This window comes from Pundamilia nyererei, unplaced genomic scaffold (genome assembly GCF_000239375.1).
Source record: "Pundamilia nyererei isolate P.nyererei 1_Seehausen unplaced genomic scaffold, PunNye1.0 scaffold00076, whole genome shotgun sequence".
In the NCBI taxonomy this organism is placed as follows: Eukaryota; Metazoa; Chordata; class Actinopteri; order Cichliformes; family Cichlidae; genus Pundamilia; species Pundamilia nyererei.
The window spans coordinates 1,827,437-1,839,191 of NW_005187477.1; the positions used below are offsets into that span (position 1 = coordinate 1,827,437).

General features: G+C 45.3%; 1 protein-coding gene across 1 annotated transcript in view; it reads left to right on the plus strand.

Annotated features, from left to right (window-relative positions):
• The first annotated feature begins 4,699 nt into the window (after positions 1-4,699).
• timm50 (translocase of inner mitochondrial membrane 50 homolog (S. cerevisiae)) overlaps positions 4,700-11,755 on the plus strand; it is a 28,764-nt gene continuing 21,708 nt past the window's right edge. The window contains exons 1-3 of the mRNA XM_005737520.2: positions 4,700-5,042; positions 6,773-6,929; positions 10,026-10,057. Of these exons, the coding sequence (XP_005737577.1) occupies positions 4,827-5,042; positions 6,773-6,929; positions 10,026-10,057 (405 nt within the window). The 5' untranslated portion in view covers positions 4,700-4,826. The remainder of the gene's footprint in view (positions 5,043-6,772; positions 6,930-10,025; positions 10,058-11,755) is intronic.

Sequence of the window (11,755 nt, forward strand, 5' to 3'; positions counted from 1 at the left end):
ACAAAATAAAAAGGTTCTTTGACGTATGATGGTTCTTTAAAGAACCATGAAGACATCTGAAGAACCATTTAAGAACCATAATTTTTCTGAGTGCAGGCCCCCTCCCCGGACCTGGCTCCAGGGTGGTAACCCTATCCTGGGCTGGGTAAACTGTTCCCTTCACTCCTAGGACTTTTTGAATGTTTTTGTCTGGTTGCTGACCCAGGACCCAGGTATGACTACTGTACTTAAGTAGAATTTTCAGCTATCTGTATTGTACTTGAATAGTTTTTTTTTGTTTGCTTGTTTGTTTGTTTTTACCAAACCCAAGTGACAAATAAAGAGGCAATGCTGAGATGGTTTGAATATGTCAGGAGGGATAGTGGACAAAGCATATTGAAGATTGAGCTGAAAGAAAGGAGGGAAAAAAACAAAGTGGACTAATGCTAAATTTCAAAATCTCAGTTTGAGAGTGATCTTGTATGCTTTTGTTTGAATGAAGTCAATTTTATTTTATTTAACCTTTCTTTATACAGGTAGAGGACAAACAGGTTAAATAAGACAATTGTCAGATTTGGTGTATATGTTGGAACGCTCCATTTGAACCCATTTGAAAATTGGAACTTTGAATACACTATATTGAAAAAAGAGTAAAGCTACAACAAAGCTTTCAAAGACAAATCACTTTAAACTTATTGAACTATGATAAAGAGATATTTATGGCTCTTCTATTTGTTCCTTCATATAAGTGTTAGGGATACTCCAAGTTTTGACCTACCAGCGTCCTCACTGTGGTGAGAACCTAAATTGCTCATCCAAATGAGTGAAGAGGGTAGCAAATTTGGTTTTTAGCAATATCAGAAAAGCTATCAGACATGACTGATTTTATTAGAGGTCCAAAACAAGAATTTTGACAGTTAAAGGCTTCTTTCAACACATTTGCCTGAACAAAAATTTGCACAAAAAAAAAAAAAACCGAAGGGGAAGAAGAATTCCAGATTGCTTTTGGTTCAATTCTGCAGACTTCCTCCCAAAAAGTCCATTTTGCTATTTGGTCATATCACTAAATAAAGGTTAACTTCTCTTTGTCTTGATGCTCAGTCATCCAGGTAAGCAGATATCCAAATGGTTGATTCTGTTCATCTGGAAATAGCGTTTTCAGTGGGAGAAACGTTTCATCACTCATCCAGGTGACGTCTTCAGTCTCAGCTGACTGCAGGTTTCAATCTTATAAACAGTACATTTGCATAATGACTGAAACCAGCCCACTGAAGGAACTTCTCTTTGCTTTTACCAGCCAATGTGATTTACCTAACAGTTACTCCTGCCATTTTTCATCAGTTCTGAATTCTTCATCATCTCCTTCCTTTAAATTTGTAAGATTATGCTTCATTTTAATGTCTGTCACTACATTGTATCAAAAAGGGGGGAAAATTAAAAAACCTCAGAATAACACCCTGTGTTAATTTATTAACTTTTAGCTAACAGTGCCACAAAGAGAGAACTGATTTGCTGATATGTCACTGATATGCTTGGAAAACAGAGAAATCTAAAGAAAATTTGAATATTTACTGTGACACAAATAATACTGGTAGCAGTCCACAGTGACAAAAGCAGAGCTACTTTATGGAGGTTGTTTCTGGGCTTTCAGACTGAGCCTTCAATCTGCCCATTCACATGTCAAGATGATTGACAGGACTCAAACGCGGGTCTCTGAATGTTCACAATAAAGGTGAGTTTATTTAAGTGACACCAGCTGCTATATACAATGGTGAAGGGAACAGGAGCTCCATAGAATCCAGAGAAGGGAAACACACCCAAACTCCTGTCTTCACAAAGCCAGTCACTTACATGACCAAACTTGCACTCCACGCTGACGCTCACTCATGAATACACTCGCTCAACAGGGTCCAAGGGAAACAGGGAGGGATCAAGGAAGGTCTGCACCAGGGAGAAGAGAAACTGTGACAGCTGGGGCTACACGAGCCAGCGATGACCACAACTCAGCCGCCGTAGCGACCAGTCTGATGGGGATGATGAGCAGCAGGTGAGTTGATTGCCAGCAGGTGCGTTGGCCGAAGGTGGAAATCTGCAATGCAACACCACCCAGGCGGAAAGGAGTGAGGATGGGAGGGAGAGAGGGACACACAATAACAAGCACTGACAGGAACCCAGGGAGAATTGGAGGACCATGACATCACATTTCAAAATCAAACAACTACAGTGGGAGACCTCCATATCTGGCAGGAAATTACCTCCATATTATAATAATAGTAAAATCTTTAATAGGAAAAATACATTAAAAAATTAAAAAGCTAAATAGAAAAAGTCAGCTGACTGCTTTCAAGGCATAGAGTTGATGCAGTTTTTTAATGCATCATTATAATAAATTCATTACTATTTAAAGTAAAGAAAAATGTAAATGTAACATTTCAAAACATACAGCAACCAAAACTGAACCAATTTGTAAGTGCAAGAACCTGTGAGCAACTAAAGACACGTGTTGGGATTTATTTTTATCTTGTAAGGCTAATGTCGCATAATTAGCACCACATATTTGTGTTTTGTCTTTTACTGCACACAGGATTCACTCTGATGCTAACAGACATGAGCAGAGAGAAGCATTCCTCTCTGTGGAATATAGCTAAGGTGATAAATCAGTTGTTAGGCGATGGTATGCACCATACACTCCTTTATGCAGATCTGACTGGAGGGTAGGAGGTGGTTGCCATGGTGATGGATGAAGCAGTGACTCCAAATAAGGAGATGCCCAGAAAGTTGCAGAAGGAGAAACATGAGCCGAGATCAGACCTAAGGCCACCTTAATCTGTTTTAGTATCCTGTTTATCACCCATAATAAAAAGTGTTAGTGCCTGGTCGTGGCAGTCGTTTGTCTCTGAGAGAGGAGGTCCAGAGCATTTGACTTTTACTCCATTGTCTCTTCCCAGAGTCTATTTTTTGTTTGTTTATTTGATTCCTGTCTGGCAATAGTCCAACAAACGGTCTCTACATTGGTTAAACTTAAAATGATTTTTATTTTCCATTTCATGAGGACAGTCTTCTTAGCAATGGATAAGGCAGCGAGCCATGTGGACTGTAATCATCTCCACAGTGACATCATCTAAATGACCCGAAAAGCAAACTGAAGGGGAGGCTGGAATGTTACATTTCAAAAAACTTTGATAAGTCTTCGCATATCCAGCACCAGAACCTACGAGCATGGATGTCATTTTTAGGTGTATTGCCTTTACAATGCGAACAGTTGTTAGAAGACGTAAAACCCATCCTGAACATCCATTGATCTGTATAGTGCACTCTATGTATTATTTTATTAACTGTACCCAGGGATGTAAAAGAATTTGTACCACACTTGATGGCGTTTGATTAGGCTTTAATTTCTTTTTTACTATAGACTTAATTTGTTGATATTCTAAAAATCTATTCTTGTTAATCATGTATTGTATAACTAATCTGTCAAATGGAATAAAGTCTGTTCCTTCAAATATATCTTCCAAGTATTTAATTCCTTTACGACTCCAGTCTGTGAAGTTAATCATATTATTGTTCTGTAGTATGTCAGGGTTGTTCCAGATGGGTGCACGTTTGCCTGAGATCAATGAAGACACCATGCTGTCAGAGAGCAGCTGATGTTGATGCTTTTGCATACATCGTATTTGATGTTTGAGCTAATGAATGGTAGGTCTGAGGTCTCTATTTATATTGCATAGTGCCTGTTCTGTGTCTAGCTAGGGTTCATCTAAGTGGCTGTGATTTAGGCATGCTGGGATGAATTGTAGCCCGTTGGCTAAGAAGTAGTGTTGGAAGTTAGGTAGATCTTGTCCTCCTTTATTCTTGGTCCTTTGTAGCGTTTTAAGCTAATACGCAGGGGTTAACTCTCTAAACCAGTTCACAAAGAAGCCATCTATGTCCACTGTGAACGACCATCTTTGAACGGAGGGCGGGGCTTACGACGCTAACTGTCTGTCATTTATAATCCAGTTTTGAGATCCTTCCCAGACGCCTTAACACCCACTCACATCCTGGGGCCAGTTGACCTCAGCAAGCTCTCACAATGGGTTCACCCAAAACCTCTGATAGTGACCCACACCTGTTTTCACACTTGGTTGATGTGATGAGGCACATGATCAATAGTGGGTCAATGAAACCTCTTAGGAACACTCCCAATAGGATCTACAACACAAACAAACAAATTTTATTTTAACTGGTAGAGCTTTATGGTAGGGGTTCAGCCTGAAGAAACACACCTACCAGATGTGATACGCATCTGGGCAGTAAGCACTGGGACTCTACAGTGCCAGCAGCTGAAAAGACAGTAGAAAGAAAAGTTTAGAAAAAGAAAACTAAAAAACAGAGAAAGTGAGAGAAAAATAAAGAACAAAAACCAAATACAGAGGTAAATCCCCTGGTGAAGCACCTGATTAGAAACATAATTAGAAAATAAATCTAAAATTAAAAGTTTGACCTGATGGTGGCGCTAGAGTTTCATTATCAAGGGGCCATTTATGTATTCAATAAATAAACAAAGTGCCTGACACAAACACTTGCTCATCAGCCATATGCAAACCATTTCCTTGAGGCAAATATCTCTTGGTGGTAAAACGTAATATTTGATGAGAATATGAGGGTTAATGTCGCAATCGAAGGTCAGACTCACTCTTTCTTCTGATTGGTGCCAACCCTAAAAGGCCCTCCCTCCTAGCGCCCCACGTGGCTTTCCACTCCTCTGATTGGGGCGTCTGCCTGCCCCTCACAGGGCCTCGGCCAATCGGGTGCTTTTGTCCTTCTTACTCGCGTCATTTGCGTTAGCTGTAGTGCTACTTTCCAACATGTCGGCTGTGTGTGTGCTCCCCATGTGTCTGCGGGCGAGCCGGGGCCTCCTCCGGCTCAGGAGCGCGGCGGCGGGTGCCTCCGCCCCAGCCATGGTGGACGTCATCCGGACACTGTCCACGGACAAGCCGCCGGCCGCAGCGGGCAGTGCGACGGGCGGGTTAGCTCAGGCGATCCTCCAGGAGAGACTCCAGCAGCAACAGCAGCCGACTCAGGTGCGCTTCATTTTACAACCTTAACAGCACTCAGTGGCGTCGACGGGGGTAACTGTATTAAGTAGTAGGTCCGACCGTGAAACCCCGCCTTCACGAGCTGCCCTGGTGATGTAAATCAACTCATGAACGAACATTTCCAACCTTAGCTCAGACTGACAGCTAGCTTACATAAAGTTATTTTCTTGACCCACGCGGGCCCGGACGGACTAAACTGTGTGTTTTGTGGTGTTTGTCGCGACACACGTGATCTTCAGAAATGTGACGTTATGACAGCATCACCCCACGCGGGCTCAGCTGTCTGCTGAATGAATGAAACTGGCATCACCTAGCTAGCCAGCATGCTAATGTTAGCATGCGTTTATCTAGTCTGGCTGTAGCAACACAGCTTACCTGAGCCCGGCTCACGTGAGTGTCCTCACAGTGTGTGTGTTCCTCTGAACAGTAACCCTAGGGTTAGGGTTAACCCTAACTGTGTGGCAGTGAGTGCAGCTGGCACTGCTGTGGTTACCTGCCCTTCACCCGCAGCTGTGTGTGTGTTTGTCAGTGCCACAGCTTGATTTTATCTGCGGGATAAATCGCGTTAACAGCCGAGGTTTGTTTCGCTCTGAAGGTCAGAGCAGACCCCCACCCTCCTCCCCGTGCAGCTCAGTGTGGTGTCTGGTCATGGAGGAAGCCACCCACCACGTGACTCCTAACAGTGTGTTTCCCACAGACTCCAAACATAAAAGTGTGACATCTACAGACGAACTGTAATAAGGGTTTTAGTTAAAGACTAAATAATTGCCACTCCACTTCTTCCCAGCAGCAGATACAGAAAGTGCTGAAATCTGTTAAAATCCATGAATTTAATTGGACATGAAGGAAATCAACAGCCTTCCATGAGACCATGTTGGGTTCTGTCAGTCTGGGTTGTTTTAAATGCTGTATAACATTTGCACACATCCATGCCTTTTCAGTTAGTTTGGCATGCTCCTGATGATGGACGGTGTTTTGGGGGTGATCTCCTCCCAGACATGGACCAGTGCATCTGTGCGTGCTGCAGTCTGCAGTTCTGTTTGGCAGCATCAGGTGCATGAACCTCCCTGAGGTTCTCCTTGGGTTCAAGTCTGGGGAGCATCAGAGTCGTCATCTTTCAGACACTGACTACACACTGCGGCTACACAAGGGCCTACTGCAGCAGCATCAGGTCTTTATCCAGCTAAACCAGTCATGCTGGATGAGCCTGAAGGTATCATAACGTTCGTCTCCAGACTCTCATCTGTCTCCAGTGCTCAGTGTGAACCTGCTCTCATCCACCAGAGCTGGACTGTTGGTTGTTGTCCTCTGCTGCACTGTGCTGTGAGCACGGGCCCTGCTGCATGCGGTCTGATTCTGACAGTCTGCTCAGAAACATGCACGAGGAGCACGATGGAGGCTGTTATGCAGCACTCATGCAGCACTCCTCTACTGCCCTGCACGGCTCTCCTCCACACTCTGTCGACTGTGCCAGCATACACACCAAACCACCTCCTGTCAGTTTTTATTGTTTCTGTAAATTCTGTTTTTGGGAATAAAGGTTTTTTTTGTTTTGCTTGTTTAAAAGAGACAAAAACGTTTCCTTGTGTTAAACTGAATGAAGCTGACGTCTCTAACGCTTTCCTCTCAGTTCAGACTGAAGGTGAGCGCATCAGTGCTGCACATTTCATTAATGCTAGTTCATAGTCAAACAGAAACGCTTGTTTTTGTTTAAGGGTCAGCCTCCTCCAGAGGGAGGGGAGGGCGAGAGGGAGGGCGAGAAGGCAGAGGACAGGAAGCAGAAGGAGAACACGGCCTACGCCAAGAAGATGGTGCTACGGTTGGCCGGATTCATGGGAGTCGGCGGCGCGGTCGCCATCGTTTATATATTCGGTGAGTCTTTAAGCTTCGTCCTGTGCACTCAGAGGGAGAGACTTTGCTGCCTCTCCTGAAACGGCGTCCTCACTTAGTCAGTTTCAGCCGGTTTGCTTCACAGGTGGAAACACGGTCACTGTCAGCCAATCAGCTTGCTCAGCAGCACGTCTCTATGTTCAAATCCGGTTCAACCTCTTTCTGTAGGGGTGATGTGACAAAGGATCACCTGAAAATAAATTTCAGTAGACACAAAGCTGTTTCTACCTGGTTTCTATCCAGAAACTTGACAAACATTCAAGAGCTGCAGAGTTTAAATGTGTTAGATCAGGGGTGGGGAACTCCGGGCCTCGAGGGCCGGCGTCCTGCAGGTTTTAGATCTGCAGGACGCCTAATCACATGATTAGTTCATTACCCGGCCTCTGGAGAACGTTACGACATGTTGAGGAGGTTATTTAGCCATTTCAGTCAGCTGTGATGGATCAAGGACACATCTAAAACCTGCAGGACACTGGCCCTCGAGGCCTGGAGTTCCCCACCCCTGGAATAAAGTCAAGAATAAGCCTGTAATCCAGATGTTTCCCACTGGATCTGATTGATCATGTCAAACCTTCCATGTAAAGAAAAGAAGAGATTTGTTTGAGGACAAACTGAAATTCTTGAAAAGGTTTGAGGAGCGTTTTTTTAAACTAATAGTTGACAGAGTCTAGTGTGGTGTGGCATTTTCAAAGGAAGAGAGGGTTTTTATTGTTTCCTTCATGCGAGTGTGCTGTGAGGGTTTATGCATGCAGGGCAGCTCTGTATTTCTCTCTTTAGAATTTAATGAGGGTTTTGTTGGAATAAATGTGCCACAGCTACCCTGGGGGTCACTAATATTAAACTCCTGGAAAGATCACCGTGGGCTTTTCGGCCGGGCGCTTTTATACACACCCCTGTTTGAAAACATGAACCCAGCACGTGGTTGTTGGTCACGGATGAAACATGGATCAGATGTTTGGTTCTGCTGCTGGGTTTAAACACGTCAGTTTCAGGCGTTTCAAACAGGAGATGCAGCTTTATTCTTTGAGCCATCTTCAAAAGAACAGGTATAACCTGTATTTCTGGCCGCGCTGGGCCTCTGAACTTCCTCTGATGGAAAGGTGGGTGTGATTGGTGTTTTCACACTTGGCTCCCTGATTGCAGGGACAGGTGGGTGGAGCTAGCAGCCTGTCCTTCAGAGGAGAGTCAGACTGAGGATGGTGAAGGGCGTTGTTGACAGGTTTGTCGAGTAGAAAAATGGACCCAGAATGATCCGTTTAAGGAGGAGGAGAGGATGGAAATGTAATCTTTGATTTGTGGAGTCGGACTCGGGTGAGGACAGGATGAAGGATTTCTTTGGGGAGTCGTCCTCTTCAGAAACAAGTCGTTCATGAAGTTATTGGAGATTTTTGATTTGCTTTTTGTCTGCGTGTTTTGAAGACCGTGGCAGACTCTGTGACCTCGGTCTTCACAGGAATGGCATTTTGTCTTTAATTCCACGCTTTCGATCGTATTTTGGGTCCTTTTGAAGTTCGTTCCTCCTGGAGATTTTCCACCTTTTCCACTTTGACTTTCTCCTTTAGTTGTGAAATATTTGTGCTGCACTGTGAGAATGCCAGAAAGGATTTTATGGTACATCTTTTCTGTGGCTCATACCTGGAGATGTTCAGGATTATAACCTGCTGTTTCTCCTGTGATTCTTTGTGCTTTGTAGCTTTCGGCTCAGGGCGGCTGCACCGAAGGTTTAAATGAACATAAATATGTAAAGACTGTGATTGGTTGGTTGAAAGGAGGTTATTACAGTGATCAGACTCGTGTAAGAGCTGCTGAGTTAATAATAATCAGCATCATAGTTAGTGATGTGTGTGATGCCATCACAGCACTGTAACACCTGCACCTCCTCCAGCTGCTCGTGCAAGTCATTTTTCTGGTTGTGGTAACCTGGTGCAGTGTGCAGGTTAGCACTGTGCTGAAGGCTCAGAGACACGGCGGGAGACAGTTTGAAAACTTCTGGTTCTGACTTGTTCTCTTCCTGTGTCAGGGCTGAGGTGGCGCTGTGTGATACCAGCAGCACGTGAAGCCACCACAGCCTCTGACGGTGTGCTAGCACCTGAGGGCCCAGGCCTCACTGCAGTCTTGACTCAGAAACGACCTCAGTGTCGGTGCAGACAAAGGAGAAGACGCAGCTGAAACAGGAAACACCGACACCGCTGAGTTTCATCTTTTCAGGCCTACAGAAATCAGAGAGCCCAAACCACAGCTGCTCGCTTCTGATGAGTATAAACCTGACCTTTAACCTGCAGGGCACCTACCTGGAAATGTAATAAATGAAGCTTGTAAATGTGTGTAACAGCGACTCCACGGTGTAGTGGTTTAACCATTTCTAACAAGCGAACATCCCGGGAGGAGATGAGATGTTGCTGTTGGTGCTTGTTGGTTATTGGATGGTTTGGTTGTTTTTTTCGTCTCATTTATTTTTAAAACATGAGAAAATGTTTTTGCTCGACCACAACCAGTGATGTCTGTTTACTCACGCGTGTTTTCAAATATTGATTTCTCTGTGTTTGCTAATATTTCTGCTGGAAGGTTCAAGCATTCTTGTGAAGTGTGCGTGTCACCTGCCTCAAATCTAGTAAATAACCTGAACAGGTGATACACTGTGGGTTCTCTCCAGGTACTCCGGCTTCCTCCCACAGTCCAAACACATGCAGTTAGTGGGGACAGGTTAACTGGTAACTCTAAAGCAGGGGTCCCCAATCCCAGTCCACAAGGGCCGGTGTCCTGCAGGTTTTAGATCTCACCCTGGGTCAGCACACCTGAATCACATGATTAGTTCATTAGCAGGCCTCTGGAGAACTTCAGGACATGTTGAGGAGGTCGTTTAGCCGTTTAAATCAGCTGTGATGGATCAAGGACACGTCTAAAACCTGCAGGGGCACCGGCCCTTGTGGACTGGGATTGGGGACCCCTGCTCTAAAGTGCCCATAGGTGTGAATGGTTGTCTGCGTGTTAGCCCTGTGACAGACTGGTGACCTGTCCAGGATAAGTGGAAGAGAATGGAGGGAGGCAATAAACAGTTTTATTTTTCTTCTTTTTTAGGCACAAATTCGGTGGATGAACAAGGAAACACAGTAAGTTTTGCTGTCTCCCCCTCTCTCTCTCACACACACACACACGCGCACACACACACACACACACACACACACACACACACACACACACACACGTGTGGTCGTGCTCATGCTTTAAGGCGACGGTGTTTGATTGTGAAGTCACCTGTTCAGATTCAAATCAGGCATCTGTCGCGTGAGGAGCACACTTAACAGCTCGCTGCGTGATGGAGGGGTGAGAGGTGTCGCTGTGGGAGAGGAAGCAGCACACTTATCTCACCTTTTGTCCGCTTTCATACTGTAACGGGATTGAGCAGGACAACGACCTGCACTTCCAGCCAGACGGTGATCCAGATGTTCAGCAGGCTGCGAGAGCAGCATCAGCGTTTTAAACATGCGCAGCTCCAGCCGTCGCCTTCAGATTATACATGTTTGTGTTCAGATAACCAGCCTTTCCAGTGCACAAGCTTTGCTTTGTTCCGGTAATAAGATCGTCCCCTCGCTCTTACTTTGCTCAGCTCAGTTGCTGCTAACCAGCTGAAAGGCAAGCCAGATGTGTTTCTGTGGTGAACTGATACAGGGCAGTGTTTACTGATGGAAACAGATGTTTATTAGCATCTGGAGACATCAGCAGTGTCTGTGTGTGACAGATCTGAGCTGATGGTGATTTTGAAAGTAATAACAGCTGAAGACTTGGATCAAGCTGTCAGATTAGAGGGGGTGGGGGGGTTGGCTTGAGCTTTGCGGTTTCCTTTCATGCTGGTCTTTGGGGACAGGATCTTTGTTGGAGGCGTTAATGGCCACTTCAAAGGGCACACTTCAGTCTCATTAGGATCCTTTTGTTGGTGACAAAGAGGTGAGCGTGTCGTTTGCTCGGTGTGTATTTGAAGCTCGGGAACAGAAGAGCCGGCCGCGGACATCAGCGTCGGAGAAAAGGACCCCAGACTGAAGCCTGCAGTAACTTCAGTCGTTTGTCTTCAGTTGACTCATAAACTTGCTCTGCACTTCATTACTGCACACTTACAGCTTTCTAAAGTGTCCTTTTACAGACAGATGTGCTCGAGCTGAATTTAAATGAAAAGCAAACAGATGGGGGGGGGGTTCTGGTGCAAAGCTGGGTTTGATTAGTGGGTCGGGCGGTCGTCTACCTCGGGACGTCTGAGACAGCTCGGTGCAGAGAGTGATGGACACCTGAAGCACAGGCGTCGTGCTTTATCTCCGTGTGAATCATCCACCTCAGGATCAGCTCCGATCCAAACTGGAAGGGAGGAAACTGGTGTTTCATTCTTTTACCCTGATTATGTGTTTTACCGTATTAGAAATCGTACATTTAGTAATTCAGAATCTGATCTGCCTCACCGTGCAAGCTCTAACTGACAGGATGTGAATCGACCGTGTGGTCAGGTAGGATGGTTTCAGTTTGAGGCCAGCTGTGATGAGATGAGGTGTGGATGTGGGAAGGATGAGCTCGCTTTGTCCCGGCACGAGAGGATTTCTCTCTTCAAAGGGCACACTTATCTCACCTGACTTCCTGTCAGGAGCTCCAATCAGACGGCACACTTCTCATGTCGCCGTGACGCCCGTCTTCTGCAGTGTGTCTGCGCTAACACTTACCAACTCCTCATCCTCAAACTGTCGTCTTCAGGGCATTTAACGGCGGCGTGTGCCGGCGCTCGGAGAGGTGTTTATGCAGGAAACACTTCCCAGAAAGAGTGTGTG